At 36.9% G+C, this 21,523-nt stretch overlaps 1 protein-coding gene and 2 long non-coding RNA genes across 3 annotated transcripts; 2 read left to right on the top strand and 1 right to left on the bottom strand.

Annotated features, from left to right (window-relative positions):
• Positions 1–2,384: 2,384 nt before the first annotated feature.
• Positions 2,385–4,234, top strand: LOC117276614 (uncharacterized). Its single transcript, XR_004506880.2, has 2 exons — positions 2,385–2,671; positions 3,851–4,234. It is a non-coding gene; the product is annotated as an uncharacterized lncRNA (long non-coding RNA).
• Positions 4,235–8,965: 4,731 nt separating this feature from the next.
• LOC117276615 (uncharacterized) lies at positions 8,966–11,073 on the top strand. The gene is made up of 3 exons (XR_004506881.2): positions 8,966–9,191; positions 9,513–9,576; positions 10,866–11,073. It is a non-coding gene; the product is annotated as an uncharacterized lncRNA (long non-coding RNA).
• Positions 11,074–18,690: 7,617 nt separating this feature from the next.
• Positions 18,691–19,719, bottom strand: LOC138903453 (uncharacterized). The gene is made up of 2 exons (XM_070191425.1): positions 19,430–19,719; positions 18,691–19,090 (listed from the first exon to the last, which is right to left on the bottom strand). The coding sequence occupies exons 1-2, from the start codon at positions 19,717–19,719 to the stop codon at positions 18,691–18,693; spliced, it is 690 nt and encodes a 229-aa protein (XP_070047526.1).
• Between the last annotated feature and the right edge of the window lie 1,804 nt (positions 19,720–21,523).

Here is a 21,523-nt window from a genome sequence, read left to right as displayed (position 1 = left end):
TGGTGATTGATACGGTGTTCATGTATTAGAATCTGGTATCGTGTAGAATTCCGAATGTTGAAATTTGGTTCTAAAGCTTATTAGCTAAGGTAGCAGGAAGGATCTTCAGTCTGGATCGAGCTAGTGTGCTCAACTGGGTCGTGGTGGCAGGGGTAGGTGCACGAGGTGTTAAACAGTGATTTTGGACAACTACAGAGCAGTTCTTAGCACGTTCGAGGACGAACGTATGTTTAAGTGGTAAAGAATGTAACGACCCGACCGGTCGTTTTGAGCTCTAGCGCATCATTCAGTGGTTTGAGGCCTTGAGTAGCTTCATTTAAGGTATTATGACTCGTACGTGTGGTCAGAATTGAATTTAGGGAAGTTCAGAGTTGATTTGGAAAGAAAATTCTCATTTCTGAAGCTTTAAGTTGGAAGAGTTTACTAAGGTTTGACTTTTGAGTAAACGACCTCAAAATGGGGATTTTAAAGTTCCAATAGGTTCGTTTGATGATTTCGGACTTGGGCATATGTCCAGATCGTGTTTTGGGTGACCCGAGAGCATTTCGGTGCTGATTATGAAAAGTTAGCATATTGGAAGAATTTCATAAATTTGGGTTGAAGTGTATTTCGATGTTATCGATGTCAATTTCGGATTCCAAGCATGAGAATAGCTCTGTATGGTGATTCTAGGCTTAGGGGCGCGACCGGATGAGGATTTGGGGGTCTATAGGTCATTTCGGGGCCATTTGGCGAAAAATTAGAATTTGGAGGTTTTTGGGAAGTTTGACCGGGAGCAAACTTTTTATTATCGGGTTCGGATTCTGATTTCGGAAGTTGGAGTAGGTCCGTAATGTTAAATTTAACTTGTGTGAAAAATTTAAGGTCAATCGGACGTTATTTGATAGGTTTCGACATCGGATATGGAAATTAGAAGTTCAATAGTTCACTAGATTTGGTATGATTTGAAGCCTCTAGCAGGTTCGTGTTATGTTTTGGGACTTGTTGGTGTGATTGGACCGGGTCCCTGGGGCCTCAGGTGTGATTCAAAGTGGTTTCGGTCCAATTCTGCCTATTTTGGCTGCTGTTGTTGCTGGTTCTGGTTTTGTGCTTCGCGAACACGAAGGGAGTCCCGCGTTAGCGAAGAAGGATTTTTTGGGTAGCTGATTTTGTTCATCGCGAACGCGACACAGGGGTCGCGAATGCGGAGAAGGTCCTGAGGAACTTAGGCGAACGCGAAGGGGATATCGCGAACGCGTAGAAGGAAAGGAGGAGTTGGACCTGGAGCCATTAAGCCTTAGCAAACGCGGAGCTTCAACCGCGAAGAAGGACAGACCTGTGCAGTGAAGTTTTAAAACGGGAATTTGGTCATTTTCATCTCATTTTCTCCATGGGAGCCGACCCTGGAGCGATTTTGGAGCACCATTTTCAGCATAAATCACAAGGTAAGTGATTCCCACCTATTTCAAGTTAAATACATGGTATATATATATGGATTTAAGCATGAAAATTTGTCGAAATTTAGAATTTTGAAGAAAAACCAAAAAATTAGTATTTTTGGATTTTGACCACGAATTTGGGCATGAAATTGGGAATAGATTATATATTTGAGTTAGTAATATTATGGGTAATGTTTATCTTTGAAAAATTTCGGAATCGGTGGGCCCAAAGGTTGGATTTATCGATTTTTCGAGCGGAGTTGGAAATTCTTATAATTTGATTTATAATAAGTATTAGAGTATATATTTACAGATTTGCACATTTATTGATTAGTTTTGGAGAGACGGGCACATGTTTGGGGTGTTAGAGCGACGTTAGAGCCGGTTGTGGAACTTCGGAGTGAGATAAGTCTCATGTGTAACTCTGTGAGGGGAAAACTACCCCTAGGTGTTGTAATTTATATGTGGTACTTATTTTGGCGGCTACGTACGCAGGAGGTGACGAGAGTCTATACGTAGCTACATTTATGTTATTGTCCGGGTAGACTCAGGTTCACGTCATGCTATAACTGTACTATTCGAGTTATCTCTTGTCTATTAAATTCTTTTACTTCACATTATGACTTGATACTAGACATGCGTAGAGTGATAGATTTGCTATTGTAGATATTTGATGAGTTTTATGATTTGCCGCAGAATAATTGTGTTTCCTCTTACGGATTTCTTCCGCACTATGCTTTTTCATCGAAATGCATTCCTTCAAATTATAACTCACATGTTTATTCGTGAGTGGGGTCAAGGACCCGTTTAAACTTCTTATTTTAATGGGATCGGGCCCTTTATATCTCATAATTTAAGTGAGGACATAATGGTCAATAACAAAAATAAAGGAAGAGCAAAATGGGCCATAGCCCTAAAGTAGAAAGGAGCATCAATTTAAGGAAATCAAAAGGGCCTTGGGTAAAGGGAAAACGCAACATTAGAGCTTCTGCCAAAACAGAAGCTATAGCAAAATTTTGGAGCAAACAAAAAGATAAAGAGAGGAAAAGGCAAAAAAACAAATCCTTTGCCTGCAACAATGTTAGGCAGCAATAAAAGAAATTAGACTCAAGGTGGAATCTTCAGCAATTAGATTCTTTTAAAAGGAGAAATACAGAGACCTGGTCACTTGAATCGACAAAGAACAGAGCCAAGGCATAGAAGAAAATATTGGAAAAGAACAAGAATGTAAAGAAGAGAATGAAGAACTCAAGGTAATCTTTTTAGACTCGAGACTTGAACTTGTTTCTGTGTCTCATGGGGAAATTAGGCATTAATTTTGATGAATTGAGATGAGATTACTAATTAAAAAAAAAAGAGAACCCATGGAACTTTCCATGAACCGAATGAATGAATAATGTGAATATTCTTTAATCAAAAGATTATGGATTGGTTCGAGTTACCCATAGCATGGGTAAATATAATTTGATGAATTGAGAATGAAATATAAAATTCTAAGGGTTGGGTATTTTAAATTAGTTATTAATTAGCCTAAGAAAAGAAATTAACACGAAATCGATATAATGTGATTATAGATTGATTGAAGGAAGCCAAACAGATTGTTTGAGGTGACGAGTTTAATATTTTGACATGAGTACTGTGAGTAGCAATCTTACCACAACTTGTGTTTTCATAACCTGAATAGTTTATACATGATTTTGAAAAATAGTATTTGTCACCAAATGTTTGAAATTGCATGTGGGACAAATTCTTTACTTGATATGGTACTGAACAGTTTACTTGAGGTGTTTACAGTTATTTGAAATGTTCTCACTGTTACTAGACATATTTTACTATTATTTGAGATATGATTACTGTTACCGAAATAGGATTACATGATTTGATAATAATTGAAATGCTCTGTACTATTTTGAAAATGCTTTCATATGAATATTTATTGCTTACAAAGAAAAGTATAAATGGGAGGAGACTTTGAAGGATTCCGTAGCTAACGACGAGTTCGTTAGACCTGGTGCACCTTGTATATACAGATTACAGATTATAGTTATAGCCCTCACTAGTGGGAAGGTAGAACTAGCATACAGTTACAGTTTTCCCTTGAGTAGGGACCTACAATTATACTTTACTTCTTTTACGAAAGGGTTCACACAGTGATACAGATTACATGATCCTTTCTTGGAAACCTCCCAAACATAAGATTTGATATGACAATATTTATAGAGTTAATTACTGAATTGTTAATTGAATCCTGCTTACATAGAAACAGACATGACTGATTGTTGTTGCCGTTTTTAAAAAGGACATTTATTTCATGATATTTTCTGATTACTATACAAGCATATTTTCTGACTTGTCCCTAATAAAAACGGTTGTGGTTAAGTGTTATTACTCACTGAGCTAGCGACTCACTCCCCGCTTTTTATTTTTTGCAGAGACAATGGTTGACATGAGTGAAGATTTTGCTAATTAGAGTGCACGAATTGATAGTTCCTGGCAAGTCTCGCACTTGTTCGTGTGGGCGAAGAGTTTATTTATTGCTATCGTCTTCTCTTTTGAACTATTATAGTCGCTCCAGTCACTTTTATTAGTGTCATAAGTATTCACTCGTTATATTGGACTACTTATTAGTATTGCACTTCTTTCCGTATTTTTTAGATAGGTATAGTATTATTATGTTGGTAAGGTTGGTCATGTTGGTGAAACGTGTTTTTGGTTAGTTGATGAAGATTGTGACTGATTTAGGTGAATATTGATTGGTTGTTATTTGTTTATGAGACAGGAAAATTAACTTTTGGATTGTCCTAAAAGAGGGAAAATTCTGTCCGATTTTCTGTAAATTACTGATGAGGCTTACTTGGGGGCACTTGCTCCTAAGCGCCGATCCTGATCCTAAATTGGATCGTGACAAAGTTGGTATCAGAGCTCTAGGTTATTTCTGTAATTAATGGAGCACACGTTAATAGTAGAATCTCAATTATGGTTATGTAGCCAGCCATTCCCATAATCGTGATTCTGCGAGGGCGTTATAATATATGTATGGTATTTCTTTCTTGTTCCTCCGTACGTGTATGATGACTAGGGTCAAATAGATGAATCTAACACCGTTTAACTTGTTACCATATTGCTCGAGCTAGATCATTTGATATCAGTAATGGCTAAAGGTTCAGGGACATGAAATGCTGCCTTTAATAGTCGTTTCTTCTAGCTACGGGGAAGAGACAAAGCCTGCAGAAAGGGCCAAGGAAGGTCTGTGCCACCACAATACTGTCATACTGCCACAATACGTGTAATAGAATCCACTCCTGAAGTAAATACTAGTCCACTAATAAAGCTGGGAGATTATTATCATTGAGGTACTTACCTCTATGCAGAGGAAAAAAATTAAGAGTTTGATATATATAATTGATAGAAACGAGAAGAATAAGAAAAATGGGGCTCTAGAGGCCTCATGCATCTAGAAAATTGTTTAAATTAGGGGAGCATCCTTAATATAGTTCCAATAAAATAAAAATAAAAAACTTTAAACTTCCGTTTTTGTTAGTTTGGAGGACTCATATGTTCTTCATAAAATACTTAAGGCATGATGAACTCTAGGATGTTCCAGTGAACGGTCCGTGAGGCTAGAACCTTACAAATTAGGGAACATGGCTAGTAATTAGATGGCATAATACCTATAGGTGAACGTAACTGACTTGAGAACGAGTTCACTAAACTATTTATGAGTCGCTTCCTTCCTAACGGCCGAAAGCGTGAATTTGCTAGGTAGTTTAAAAATAATTGATTTAGACTATGGATGTACCGATATATGACATCTAACTTTCTCAACTGTATAGATAAGTAGTTTAGAGGCATGCCGAAATATTGGTTAACCGTTTAAACAAGGTAGTAACTACACATACAAAAACTTTGATCTATTCTGTGGCAGTTGCACTTACTAGAATTGAAAACCTGGACATGATAGGCGTGCAACCAAGAATTCACGTAAGAGGACCAGGATTATGAAATCTTTCAATATGGATTTTAATATGGGTCAAAGATTTTAAAAAAATCAAAAATATTTTAAAATATTGAGCGAACCTTTTCGGGTTACCACTTTTGTGAAAAATATACACTAGTTAAACATATGTATAAAAGCTTGTTACGTTTGAGTTTATAGAAGGAATATCCTAGCTACAAATTATACTTGATATGGTATGCTTTGATGTGCCGATGGGTATGGATTATCTATCTTATTGTCACACTAACTTTGATTTTCAGGTAAAAGTAGATTGATTGAGATACCCAAAGAAATCAGTTTTGTACTAAAAAGGATCATTTACTAGTAAAGGGCTAAGTTATATAATTTATCAACGTTTAATAATTATTGAACCAAGGTGGTAGGGGTCTCATAACTATGGTCAATATAAGAGAAGAGACACTTAGCTTGGAAAGGTTACCAGTAGTAAGAGAGTTTTCATGAGGATTACTAGGACTACCTCTAGTAAGAGAAATAGACTTCGACTTTGATTTGACACATGACATGCAAACTATATCATAGGCACCAACAGAGTTGAGAGAGTTAAAGGAACAATTGCAAGACTTAGTTAATAATGGTTTTATCATACCAGGTGTTTCACCAACGGGTGCACCAATATTGTTTGAAAGAAAAAGGAAAAAATAGGTCCCTAAAAATATATATTGACTACAGAATATTGAAGAAGGTAACGATACATAATATGTACACATTGTCTCGTATAGATAACTTGTTTGATTAGTTACAAGGAGACGCTCACTTTTAAAAGATTGATCTTTAGTCTGGTCATCATCAACTTATAATAAGAAAGGAATATATTTTGATGTAAGCCTTTAGAACTCAGTACAAATATTATAAGTTACTTGTGATGCCTTTCGGACTGGCCAATTCTCTAGCCGCATTCATAGATATAATGAATATGGTGTTACGTTATTTCTGGGAAAAAGTACCATGGTCTTTATTTATGATAATTTTGGTATATTCTCGTAGCTAGGAAGAATACGAGGATCACTTGATAAAAAAAGTGTTATAGATACTATCGAAAAATTAGCCTTTTGCCAAGTTCTCGAAGCGTGAATTTTTGCTAGACTCAGTGTCATTCTCCATGCATATTGTAACTAAGGATTTGATTATGGTAAATTCTAAGAAGATAGAAACAATTCAACAATGACAAAGATCAACTATTCATACAGAGATATACAACTACTTGGCTTAGTAGGGTACTACATGCATTTTGTACATAATCCAAAATAGCAGTGCCACTGACCTAATTATTACCAAAAAAAGGTTTCGTTGGACAGAGGAATGTGAGCATAGCCTTTAGAAACTCAAGACATGTTTCACAACTACACTAGTAGTAACCTTACCATCAGGTTTGGGAGGACTCATAATATTCGGTGATGCTTCGAGGGTGGATTAGGATGTGTTCTCGCTTCTCACGCATATGGTCGTGTCATAGCTTATGCTTTGGGTAGTTCAAGAAGCACGAGCTAAACTATCTTACTCATGATTTGGAGTTGGTTGTAGTGGTTTTGGCTTTGAGGGAATTACTTATACTGCGAAACTTGTGAGATTTATACTGACCTCAAGAGCTTAAAATACATTTTTCAGCACAGGCATCTAAATCCTTGATAGTCTTGGTAGATGAAACTACTCAATAACTATGATTGTTCCATTTAGTATCATCATGGAAAGGTCAATATTGTTGCGGATACATTGAGCAGAAAATCTATGAGCAATTTGGCACATATTATTTTGTCAAAAAGACCTATGGCTAAAAATATGGCGCATGTATCAAATTTAGTATGAATAAGTAAGAGACATTGTTGGCTTGTGATAAATTCAGGTCTTCACTAGTACATCACGTAAAGGCCACTCAATATGAAGATGAGCGATTATATAAATATCGAGATAAGATCCTAGCTAGTAAAAATAAGAATATGACTATTGATAGTGATGGTATTCTTCGACTAAGTAGCTGGTTATGTGTACCAAATATAAATGGGTTAAGAGAAATTATTCTTGAGGAGCTCACAACTCTAGATACACTGTACATTTAGTGTCCAATAAGATTTAGCATAACTAGAAGAAAATTATATTTGGGAGAAAAGAAAGAGGAAAGATTTTTCTTACTTGTTTCTCACTATTTGACTTGCTAGCATGTCAAGGCAAGCATTTGCGACTTGCAGGACCACTACAACAACCCGAGTTCCAAAGTGTAGATGAAATAGAAATATAGTGAATTTTATGACAGAAATACCTCAAACAATTATAGGTTATGATTATATCTGGAAAATTATAAATTGACTTATATAGTAGGCACACTTCTTGCAATGAGGTTTAATTTGCACATATATACATGAATAGAAAATTATCTGACTCCATAGTGTTCTATTGTCCACCATTTCTTATAGAGAATCACAATTTACTGTACGCTTTTAAAAATCTTTCCAAACGATTATTGAGTACCCGAGTAGATCTTTGTAATGCCTCTCATCTACTGCTGTCAGATGGGTAATTTGAACGTACTATACAAATCTTGGAGAATATGTACTCTTTATTTTTGAGATAGTTGAGATGCTTATCTACATTGTTCTAACTGAGTTTATTTATAATAATATCTTGTAGTTAAGCATCCAGTTGGATCTATATAAAGCCTTGTATGTTGGGCGATGTCATTCTCTTATCGGTGGATTTTAACTCGATGACACTAAGTTATTAGGACTATACTTAGAAGAGAAAAAAAAAGTATTAAGACTAGACTTGGTATAAGAAGTAGTTGATAAGTCCATTTGATTCAGACGAAGATTGTTCACGTCACAAAGTAGATGAATGTCTTTTGTAGATAAGAGAAAAATAGACTTAGAATTTTACAGTTGAAAATCGAGTTTTTCTACGAGTCTCTCTAGTGAAAGACGGATGCAATTTGGGAAAAAACTAGGTAAGTTGAACCCAAGATCTATATGGGTGTATGAGATACTTGACCGAGTAAGAGCTGTGGCATACCGTTTGGCACTTCCTCGTGAGTTATCTTTTATTCACCTAGATCTTGTGTCTCGATGCCAAAAAAGTGTATATTAGACTCCTCTCAGGTACTTGAAGCACTAAACTACTTGACGAGAGGTTGTCTTACAAGGAGGAGCCGGTGGCTATTGCCGATGGGTGAGTAAGAAAGTTACGATCAAAAGAAATTTTATTCGTGAAAGTGATATGGAGAAATCATATTGTTGAATAAGCTAATTGAGAAGTGAAGGATGGTATACGAGTAAAGTATCCTCACTTATTTAGATCTATAGGTATGTACTTGATTTAAATTCGGGGACCGAATTTTATAAGTGGGAAGATTGTAATATCTCATATTTTAAGTGAGGACATAATGGTCAATAACCAAAAAAAAAGAAGGACAAAATGGGCCGTAGCCCTAAAGTAGAAAGGAGCATCAATTTAAGCAAATCAAAGGGGCCTCGGGGAAAGGGAAAATGCAGCATTGGAGCTTCTGCCAAAACAGAAGCTATAGCAACATTTAGGAGCAAACAAAAATATAAAGAGAGGAAAAGGCAAAAAAAAAAATCCTTTGCCTGCAACAATGTTAGGCAGCAATAAAAGAAATTAGACTCAAGGTGGAATCTTCAGTAATTAGATTCTTTTAAAAGGAGAAATACAGAGACTTGGTCACTTGAATCGACAGAAAACAGAGCCAACACATAGAAGAAAATATTGGAAAAGAACAAGAATGGGAAGAAGAGAATGAAGTACTCAAGGTAATATTTTTAGACTCAAGACTTGAACTTGTTTCTGTATCTCATGGGGAAATTAGGCATTGAATTTTGATGAATTGAGATGAGATTACTAATTAAAAAAAAAAAAGAACCCATGGAACTTTCCATGAACCGAATGAATGAATAATGTGAATGTTCTTTAATTAGAAGATTATGGATTGGTTCGAGTTACCCATAGCATAGTAAACATAATTTGATGAATTGAGAATGAAATATGAAATTCTGAATGTTAGGTATTTTAAATTAGTTATAAATTAGCCTAAGTAAGGAAATTAACATGAAATTGATATAATGTGATTATAGATTGATTGAAGGAAGCCATACAGATTGCTTGAGGTGACGAGTTTGATATTTCGACATGAGTACTGTGAGTAGTAATCTTACCGTAACTTGTGTTTTCATAACCTACATGGTGTATACATAATTTTGAAAAATAGTATTTGTCACCGAATGTTTGAAATTGCATGTGGGACAAGTCCTTTACTTGATATGGTACTGAACAGTTTACTTGAGGTGTTTACAGTTATTTAAAATGTTCTCACTGTTACTAGACATATTTTACTGTCATTTGAGATATGAGTAGTGTTACTGAAATGGGATTACATAATTTGATAAGAGTTGAAATGCCCTATACTATTTTGAAAATACTTTCGTATGAATATTTATTGCTTACAAAAAAAAGTATAAATGGAAGGAGACTTTGAAGGATCTCGTAGCTAATGGCGGGTTCGTTATACCTGGTGTACCTTGTATATACAGATTACAGTTATAGCCCTCACTAGTGGGAAGGTAGAACTAGCATACAATTACAGTTTTTCCTCGAGTAGGGACCTACAATTATACTTTACTCCTTTTACGAAGGGGTTCACACGGTGATACAGATTACATGACCCTTTCTTGGAAACCTCCCAAACAAAAGATTTGATATGACAATATTTACAGAGTTTATTACAGAATTGTTAATCGAATCCTGCTTACATGGAAACAGACATGACTGATTGTTGTTACCATTTTTTAAAAGGGCATTTATTTCATGATATTTTCTGATTACTATACAAGTATGTTTTCTCACTTGTCCCTAATAAAAACGGTTGTGGTTAAGTGTTATTACTCACTGAGCTAGCGACTCACTCCCCGCTTTTTATTTTTTTACAGAAAAACAACAGTTGACATGAGTGAAGATTTCGTTAATTAGAGTGCACGAATTGTTAGTTCCTGGCGAGCCTCACACTTATTCGTGTAGGCGAAGAGTTTATTTATTGCTATCGTCTTCTCTTTTGAACTATTATAGTCGCTCCATAGTCACTTTTATTAGTGTCATAAGTATTCACTTGTTATATTGGACTGGCTATTAGTATTGCACTTCTTTCCATATTTTTGAGATGGGTATAGTATTATTATGTTGGTAAGGTTGGTCATATTGGTGAAACTTATTTTTCGTTAGTTGATGAAGATTGTGACTGATTTAGGTGAATATTGATTGATTATTATTGTTTATGAGATAGGAAAATTAACTTTTGGATTGTCCTATAAAAGGAAAAAATCTATCCGATTTTTTATAAAATACTGATGAGGCTTACTTGGGGGCACTTGCTCCTAAGCGCCGGTTATGATCCTAAATTTGGTCGTGACAATCGGGCCCTTTCGCCTTGGCAGGATTATGTACCACACTCTCATGGGAGCGGGTCGTTCGCCTCGGCAGTATAATAGATGCATCTATGGTTCGTGCCGTTTGACCCTCGACAGTGCACAGATTACGATGGGATCGGGTCGTACGCCTCAATATTTCTATAAAATACTCTCATGGAATCGTGGGTAATATTTAATAAGAAGTCAGTGTATCTATGAGTCTTCCTGATTTGGATTATGACGACCTATCTGGTAAGATCCATTATATATATATATATATATATATATATATATATATATATATATATATATATATATATATGCGCCCGGTTGAGGAGAAAATTTCCAATTGAGAGCTTGAGTTTATTATAGAGAAGAGGATTGTACTACGCATTTACACTTGTTTATTTTGTTTGTTTACTCTGCCCCATATCTATTTTATTTCTTACTGTATCTGTCTTATTGGACCACTAGTAAATGTCGATGTCGACCCCTCGTCACTACTTCTCTGGGGTTAGGCTAGATACTTACTGGGTACGTATTGATTTACGTACTCATGCTATACTTGCTGCATATTTTGTGCAGGTACATATATGTCGGGTGGTCTTCGGGCGCAAAGGCGCGGCTATTGCGGGGACTTACCGTGAGCTGTATTTTATGTTATGATATGCAGCCTGCAGAGTCTCCATCAGAGTTATTTATATTCTCCTGTCTAATTTGTATTCCAGACAGAGGTTGTATTGTATTATATTTCCCAGTTGATGCTCATGCACTTGTGACACCGGGTTTTGGGGGTGCTTAAGGTTTGTTCTTTATTGTAATCGTGAAAACATTACCATTTACCTTGTAAATCCTATTTCTTACTATTTAATTGATGAAAATTATGATTTCAAAAATACTAAAATGAGTAATTAAGTTAATCATTCACCGTTGGCTTGGCTGACGGCGGTGTTAGGCGCCATCACGACCTTTAGTGGATTTTGGGTCGTGACACATTACAAATCAAGTTTTGATAATCCTGAATAGCGTTAAGCTAGAAATTACTTGAGCATTGTTTAAATCCAATCCATGTGGAGATGATAATTAAACTATATTATCTTTGGCTAGCGAGTATTAATTTCGTGTTATATTTTGCGCTCGTCAAATTTTGGCGCAGTTTTCGGGGATTGGCAATCAATAGTGTTCAAACTAGTTTTGGTGCTAATTCAGGAACTTATTTTATTTTATTCTTCACGTGTTTCCTCTTCCTTTTGCATGCAACTGATTGACTTCTATGTTGTATGACTCGATCTTCTTCAAAGGAATTGATTCCATACAATCCAGATGTGGAAAAGAGTCTGCGACAGTTGATGAAAGAGACAGAATTCACCGGAATATTCGTAGGGCAACCTTCAACCCAGAACACATAGCTAAACACGGTGACGACGGAGTAGATTTAGCTGCAAAAGAGATAGCACAACATAGAGAAGAAGTTGTATAAATAGTAGCTGAGGCAACCCGTAAAGCTGCTGATGAGACCGTCGAAGATGATGGCGATCAAAGATTGAATCTAAATCGACCCTTGGTTAAAGACCAGTTCGAGAATGTGGTACCCAGGCCTGGTAGAGCATTGGGTGATTATGCCAGACTAGTCTACAATTAGGGACTGTCTAGTGTCAGACCTCCACCAGTAGCAGTAAATAAATTCGAGTTGAAGCACGGCTTGTTTCAAACTATCCAGAACAACTATGTCTTCAGAGGGAAGGTGAATGAAGATCCTAACACTCACTTGATGGATTTTGAGGAAAATTATGAACACCTTCTAGTATAACGGAGTGTCAAAATATGCAATATTTAAGGGCATTCCCCTTTTCATAAAGGATTACGCGAAGCACTAGCTTCGTAGCTTACTAACGGGGTCGATCAGGACATGGGAAAATATGACTAAAACGTTTCTTGACAAATACTTCTCAGCTGCAAAAATAATGAAATTTAAAAGGAAAATTCACAACTTCTGCCAGACGAACACTTAAATAATTTTCGAGGCTTAGAAAATGTTCAAGGAGATAGTGCGGAAGTGTCAACACAATGGGATTGAATTGTGGATGCAACTCCATAATTTTTGGGATGGACTGACACCTCCCTCACGACGAACTCTGAACACTATAGTTGGAGGTCCTTTAATGAAGAAGACTCCTGAGGAGATTGTGGCAATCCTTGATGAGCTCTGTGAAGATGCTAACCAATGGCCTGCCGAGAGTAATGATAGAAGAAAATCAGCTGAGGTTCATCATGTAGATTCTAACACATCAGTGCAAGCTCAGCTAGACGACATGGCCAAAGAGATAAGAAAATTGACCTTAGCCAAGGTCCAGAGCCAACCATCGCCAGTTTGTGACTTATGTGGAATGGGTCATTCAACGCATGAGTGTCAGGCCTCAACTATAGATGAAGTGGTAAATGCTGTGGGAAGCTTTGAGAGAGGCAACTACCAGAGTTGTAATGATTTTAACTCTATGGGACATAGGTACCTAGTCTTTTCTTGGAGTTCACTAAGTGGTAGCCTGAACTCATGGCAACAGAATAATCCGAGACCCCAGGGACAAGGAGCTCCAGGATTTCAGAATCAGTAGAGGCAGCAATACCAGCCACCACATTCTAACCAATCTATCATGAAAGATCTAATGAATGCCTTCATAATTAAAATAGATGAGAGATTTGAAACTAATGGTGCAACTATTCTAAACTTAGAGAGGCAAGTGGGGTAGATTTCTAGTCTGTTATCTGAGAGGTCTCCAGGAACCATCCATGCAGATACCGAAAGGAATCCAAAGAAAATGATAAATGCAGCGTCGTTGAGGAATGCCAAAGTATTGCAAGATACGTTGGTAGCAAAAAAGAATGAGTTGACGAGAAATCAAGTTCAGAATGAAGTGAGGGAAGAGTAAGAGGATGATTTGAAGGAGAAGAAAAAGTCTGAAGTTCCAACAAGGAAGAAGAAGAAAGAGAGACAAAGAATGAATGAGGAGACTACAGAGAGAAAATATATGCCTGCTCTACCCTTCCCCATAAGAAAAGAAGATAAAAGCTGGACAAACAATTCGGGCACTTTCTAGAAGTGCTCAAGCAGGTGCATGTGAATATACTTTTCACAGAGGTGCTTTCACAGATGACAACTTATGCTAAATTTTTGAAGGAAATATTTTCCAAGAAGCGAAAAGTGGAAGAGACATCGGTAGTCAAGCTCACAGAGCATTGTAGTGCCATTCTGCAAAACAAGCTCCCTAAAAAATATGGAGATCTAGGGGGTTTTACTATATCTTGCTCTTTAGGAAGTACTAAATTTAAGAAACTTTTGTGTGATTCAGGTGCTTCATTAATCTTATGCATTTGTCTATTTTCAGGAAATTGGAGGGAGAGATTGGATCAGGTCGATACCTGTGTCATTGCAGCTGGCAGATCAGACCACAATCATACTTGAAGGAATAGTGGAAGATGTGCTAGTTCGGGTGGACAAGTTTGTGTTCTCTGTGGATTTCATTGTGATGAACATGGATGAGAATAGGGAGGTCCCGTTGATTTTAGGAAAATCCTTCTCGGCTACGGGCAGAGCAATTCTAGATATTCAGGAAATGCAGCTCATGCTAAGGGTGGGGGAAGAAAGGCTGATCTTCAAGATGGAAGGAGACTGGGGGGGAGGGGGGAGGTAAAGGATCAACTTGGAGAGAGTCAAATGAATAAGTGTTCTGTGTACCCAAAGAAGGCTGAAAAGAAGCTCTCAGCATGGATGTGTGCACTGGGTCGAGCGTGCAAGGAAGATCCCGACTTAGATTCAGACCTCGATTAGATGAATCAGGGAAGTTTTCTTTACCTCTTGCTTTTTATTTGTGTGTCATGGGGACTTGACACAATTTAAAGTGTGGGTGTGGGGATGAAAATATGTGTATGAGTGTTTGTTTTCGTTTATTTTGATTGAAAAAAAATTGACTTTTCCCGTTCCCGACGATGGATTTCCTCGGCTGTCTTCTTGAGGGATTAAAGTCGAAAAAATATTTTTAGCCGTTTAGTTTGTTTTGTTTGCTTAGGTAGTATAACAATTCCACCTTAGTTTTTTTTGTGTCGCGGTTCTTTTTCAAGGATTATGTTTGAACCAGGTGTAGTTAGTTAATTTCTGTTGTAAGAAATAGTGAAGTCTTGTGATATGTATTAAATGGAGATGACTTTTCTTGACGTTGTTGTGCCTTGAGAGTAGTGAGTGCCTTAGTTGTGATGCCTAGGCTCAGTTCTTGACTCATAGATAAGTGCCTTAAATTGGTTGATTGTCACTTTACTTAACTGCTTTGTCTAGATTGCTTGAACATTTTACCTCTCGTGAGCACTTGAATTTATATGAGCTTGTAAAAGCTAAGTGGAGGCATGGTCAGGTTTTCGAGTGGAACTATTGAAAAAGGATAAAGCTGCATTGTTTGAAAAATTATGAGAGCCACATGTAAGGAATTGGAAAAACAAATCAGTCAAAACTTTGAAAATAAGAAAAAAAAAAAGAGTATGTATGTGGTAGAAAAGAGAAAAATTGATCCCTTGCTAGTTGTAATTTTCATCTTGTTTGTGCTTAAAGATATGGGGAGCTTAATGTTGTGAAGGTTTGGGGTTTGGTTCAAAATAAGTGTGGGGTTTAAATTATGAAATTGTATGTATTAAAGTGCTCAGGGAGGTGTGTCACTATATCCAAATATATCATACCCGTCCCGCAGCCTACATTACAAATAATTAAAGTCTTACTTGATCCTTAACAGAATGCGCTAAATTAGTAGAGTATTGCACTATGGGCAAGCATATAGTACGTTGTCCGTGGTGCAAGAATTTCATTTCTGAGAGCGAATTAATTCTGTTTATCAAGAGTTCCTATTTGTTCGTGAATTTTATTTGTGTGAGGCACATGATTTGTGAAGGTAAGGTAAAGTCTTTGGCCTCTGTTGTCACAAACACGACACTCGGTGCCTAACTACATGTGACCGAGCCAACCAACTAGATGGTTGGATCAACATGTGGTATAACTGTAAGCTGAATATAAATACAACATGCCGATCTACTAAAAAGTCTGACTGAAATATCATAAATGCGGAAAGTACTAAAAAGTCTGCAAGTATAAACGAGTAGCCAACAAGGCTAACACATAATTGCATGCTAATATCTGACTGACTGGACTCTAGTCTACGAAGCCTCTAAATAATACTGAAATGCTAACTGTTTACCGGAACAACGTCCCCGCTATACCTTATTAACTGAAATACTATAAAGACTGAAAACAAAGGATAATGCCCCGAAAGACTAGGGCTCACCAATAGCTAATACGAGATGTCCTAGCAAGCAGAATCGTCAACCTGTAAATCGTCACCTGTATCGCGAGATGCAGGCCCTGGGAAAAAGGAGACATTAGTACATTTGAATTGCACCTGTATGTAAAACAACTAAAGGAAAGAACTGTAAATACTGAAACTAAAACTGAACTGCTAACTGATAAACTGATAACTGAACAAGGAAGTAAGGATATGAAGACTTCCTCTTCTGAATGATGAACAACCTGTTTATCTGATAAACTATGGCCTTAGGCCCAATATATATATATATATATATATATATATATATATATATATATATATATATATATATATATGCACACGCTACGGCCTCAGGCCCAAGTATACGTATACAAAACTACGGCCTCAGGTCCAAAGATGCATAAAGCATAAACTACGGCCTCAGGCCCAAATACAGGTGTTCGACATTCAGGATTTAAAATAAGGAACTTAGAATCATACTGCAATACATGATACTAGAATATTGAACCATATTGGGTTATATCATACTGAAATGCTGAATAGGACTCAACTGGAATGCGTATTCATAATAAAATGATCTGTCATAACTGATATTGAATGACTTATGAAACCACATCATCTAGAGAATAGAGGTTCTACAGCTATTCATGGAACTGCGACATAATTACTTTCCGAGGAAATTTGTAATAGTCATAAGAATGAGACGCAGGAAAAATCATAAACATTCCCAAACCTAGAGAGTTAGCCTCACATACCTTAACTTCCTGCTCCTGAGCGTAATACAATGTTTGTCAACCCTTTCAACTATAATCTATATCAATACAAGTCAAAGGGATTTCATATTAGAAATGATACTCATGTTTTGGTCACTTAGGCATTTTATCAAAGACTTGGTGAGAATAAAGCTTCATAGTCCTTATTAATGGTGTTTCAACACCCAATAATCCATTCTCTTGCTCCTAGATAAATTCTAAAATTTCAAATGGTTATAATCAACATCATTCTTCATCACCCATAAGGTAAACAACACCCTTAACCAATAATCAACAATCAACAACCCAAGCCTATAACCATTCATATTTTTCTATCAAACCCATCAACTCATATCTCATGAACTAGAGTCTATAATCATTAATCCAATGCTATAATCAATTAGAGGCTGGAGACATTACCTTTTTGAAATTCAATCCTCTAGATTTCGAGTTCTAGGGTTTCTTCTCTCAACAATAATGTCCCAATCAAATATCTAATGATATGGAGGGTTTACCCATGTTAATAAGGTGTTTGGAAATTGAAATTAACTTAGAATCACCATTACAACTTACCTGGGATGGTAAAGGGACCTTGGGGGAGGTTAGGTTCTTGAGAGCTTCCCTTTCTAGAGTAAGTTTTTATGTTTTGGGGTGTGGGGGACAAAGTTGGGATTTACAAATGACCCCCAGGTGCTCCCCCGTGCACCTGAAGGCCTGACCGTGCACCTAAATGCGCAAAAGGGAAGTAGCACTGCCATAAGTGCGCGGCCGCGCACGTGACTATCTGGGCGCGCACATTGCGCACTGCTCTGTAAAATGCACATAACGTTTTTCACATAGATCCGTTCTGGACCCACAATATATCGTTGGAAAGATATTTTAAAGGCCTACAATGTTCGTGCTTTTCTATTGCCCCAGTTCCTTACACATTTTCACTAAATCATGCTGCAAGATAGACCTTTCGTAAACTTAGTAGATTTTATCGAATCTTATACACCTCACTCTCCTTCTTGATTCTAAAATAATTATTTTCACCCATAATCATATCGATAGAACTTCACATATCCAAAATATAGCATTACTACTCATTTAATACATTCATACCTAAGCCGAATTTACGGGGTGCTACATTATCTCCCCCTTGGGATCATTCGTCCTTGAATGATTGTCCTGGTTGTAACTACGACTAACTCTGGACCTTAAACGGGTATGATGGAAACATGCGAATACTGAATTGTCATGAACACATGTATACTAAACTAAAAAAATATGTGATTAGTGAATACTGAGCTAACTAAATACTAAAAGACATGGAGATTATACTATAAGGTCTAAATGAAAAGGTTAATTACCTTCCACATTTTCTGTTTGCTCTTCAAAGAGATGGGGATATCTGGACTTCATGTCCTCTCCGGCTTCCTATGTAGCTTGTTCAATCTTTTAATTCCTCCAAAGAACTTTCACTGAAGCAATTTCCATAGTTCCGAGCTTGCGGATTTGACGATCAAGAATAGCCATTGGAATTTCTTCGTAAGTCAGGCTATCTTTAACCCCTATAATCTCCGTAGGAACCACAAGTGACGGGTCTCCCATGAATTTCTTCAACATTGACACATGAAACACTAGGTGTACAACAGCTAATTCTTGTGGTAATTCTAACTCATAAGCCACCTACCCGATCCTTTGCAGGATTCTATATGGCCCAATATAGCGAGGACTAAGCTTCCCTTTCTTCCCAAATCTCATAACGCCTTTCACAGGCGAAACTTTTAGAAACACCTAATCATCAACTTGGAACTCTAAGTCTCTATGCCGCACGTCCAAATAGTACTTTTTGCGACTCTGAGCCATCTTCAAATGCTCTTGTATCAAGTTGACTTTATCCAAAGCCCGATAGACCAAATTGGGTCCTAACAACTCCACTTCGCTAACTTTGAACCAACCAATTGGTGATCTACACCTTTGCCCATACAGAGCTTCGTACAATGCCATCTTGATACGAGAATGATAGCTATTATTATAAGTAAACTCAATGAGGGGTAGATGATCATCCCAATTACCTTTAAAATCAATAACACATGCCCAATCCTTTCTGAAAGGATTTCCAAAAGTTGGTTGTGAACTGAGCACCACGATCTGAGATGATGGACAAAGGAGTCCCATGTAATCGAACAATTTCCTGGATATACAACTTGGCATAATCCTCTGCTGAATCTGTAGTCTTCACTGGCAAGAAGTGAGCTGACTTGGTAAGTCGGTCTACAATCACCCAAATCGAATCATGCTTCCGAAACGAGTAAGGTAGACTTGTTATGAAATTCATGCTTATCATCTCCTATTTCCAAATGGGAATTTCTATACTCTGAGATAAACCACCAGGCCTCTGGTGTTCGACTTTCACCTGCTGACAATTTGGACACTTAGCCACAAAATTTGCTATGTTCTTTTTCATATCGTTCCACCAATAAATATCCTTAAGATCATGATACATCTTTGTGGAACCTGGTGAATAAAATACCTGGAATTGTGGGCTTCTGACATAATCCGCTCTTTGAGCCCATCTGTGTCTGGAACGCACAGTCTACCTCTATACCTCAAAGTACCATCATCTCCCCCTTGTTCAAAATCCATAGTCTTGTGTTTGTGAATTCCCTCCTTCAGCTGCAATAAGTAGGGATCATTGAGCTGCTTTTCCTTAACTTCGGCTACTAAGGAGGATTCAATCCTGTTCTGAATAACAACGCCACCATCTTCGGAGTCCAAAAATCGAACTCCTAGACTTGCTAAGCGGTGGACTTCCTTCGTCATAGTTCGCTTGTCTGCCTCAACATGATCTAGGCTTCCCATAGAATGCCAACTGAGACCATCGACTACAACATTTGCTTTCCCAGGATGGTAGAGGATATTAACATCATAATCTTTAAGAATTTCGAGCCACTTTCTCTAACATCGATTCAATTCTCTTTGCTTGAAGATGTACTGGTGACTCTTGTGATCTGTAAAAATGTCAACATGCACCGCATACAAATAATGGCGCCAGATCTTACGCGCAAATACCACAACTGCTAACTCAAGATCATGAGTCATATAATTCTTCTCGTGAGCCTTGAGTTATCTTGATGCGCAGGCAATGACTTTGCCATGCTGCATTAATACACACCCAAGACCAACCCCTGAAGCATCACAATAAACAACGAACCCTTCGGTTCTTTCCGGTAGTGTCAAGATTGGAGCTAAAGTAAACCTCTCCTTTAACTCCTCAAAACGTTTTTCGCAAGCGTCCGACCATTGAAACTTGACATTCTTCTGAGTCAATTTAGTCAAAGGGGATGAGATAGAGGAAAATCCCTCTACAAAACGCCTGTAATAGCCTGCTAGATCCAAGAAACTTCTTATATCGGATACTGAGGTGGGTCTAGGCCAATTCTTCACTGCCTCCATTTTCTGAAAGTCCACCTTCACGCCTTCCCCTGAGATGACATGGCCCAAAAATGCTATTGATTTCAACAGAAAGTCACACTTAAAAATTTCGCATATAGCTTGTGATCCTGCAGTGTATGCGACACAAATCTAAGATATTATGCATGGTCAGTCTCGCTGCGGGAATAAATCAAGATGTCATCAATAAATACAATAACAAACAAATCAAGATAAGGCTTGAAGACCCTATTTATAAGGTCTATGAGAGCTGCTGGTGCATTCATTAAACCAAATGACATTACCAAAAATTCGAAATGCCCATATCGAGTCCTGAAAGTTATTTTTGGAATATCAACTTCCTTAACCTTCAACTGATGATATCCCGATCTGAGGTCAATCTTGTTATAACACTGGTCACCCTGAAGTTGATCAAATAAATCATCTATTCTGGGAAGAGGGTGTTACATCTCGTACTTTAATATTAGGATGAGTCGTAGTAATTCATATGAGCTTAAAGGGATTAAGATCATTCATAAAATTATAGAGTATTTGTGACTATGTTATTGTACGACCCCGTAAATTTAATAACCTTGATACCGTTATATATATTTGATATGGTATTTTGAGTGGAATATTTTTTGCAAAAATAAAAGTTTGAAAAATATAATTTTATATAGTTATTAATATTACTACTTTCTAACATGCTTTAAATTATACACATAATATGAGAAAGTTTATGAGATTTTATTTATTGTAAAGATAGAAATAATTTTTTTACAAAAAAAGAATGTTATCTTTTTACCATTTTAAGAATTAAGCGTACGAAAATTTGTACTCTTTATATGAGATTAAGAAAATTAGAAGTTGCAAAAATATATGTATTTTTACGTGGATATTTTAATGCAATAATACTGTATGCATTGATTTTATATGGTACCATGATTTATTAATATTTTAATATTTTAATAGTAGTACTTTAGGATGAGGACAAGACTATTTTCGAGGTTATAAGTATTTATGATATGTCAAACAAGTGATAAGTAAGTGTTATAAAGGTCAAAGGGTAAACGAATCGAAGAAATTGAGTATCGTCGAAGTTTGTCAATTTAGGATAAAATACGGTCCAACCTATAATACCCGGTATTTATGGATTAGTGCCATACAAGGTACCACATGACCATGATAGTAAGGT

This window comes from Nicotiana tomentosiformis, chromosome 12 (genome assembly GCF_000390325.3).
Source record: "Nicotiana tomentosiformis chromosome 12, ASM39032v3, whole genome shotgun sequence".
Taxonomy (NCBI): Eukaryota; Viridiplantae; Streptophyta; class Magnoliopsida; order Solanales; family Solanaceae; genus Nicotiana; species Nicotiana tomentosiformis.
This window is presented reverse-complemented; position numbering and strand designations above follow the sequence as displayed.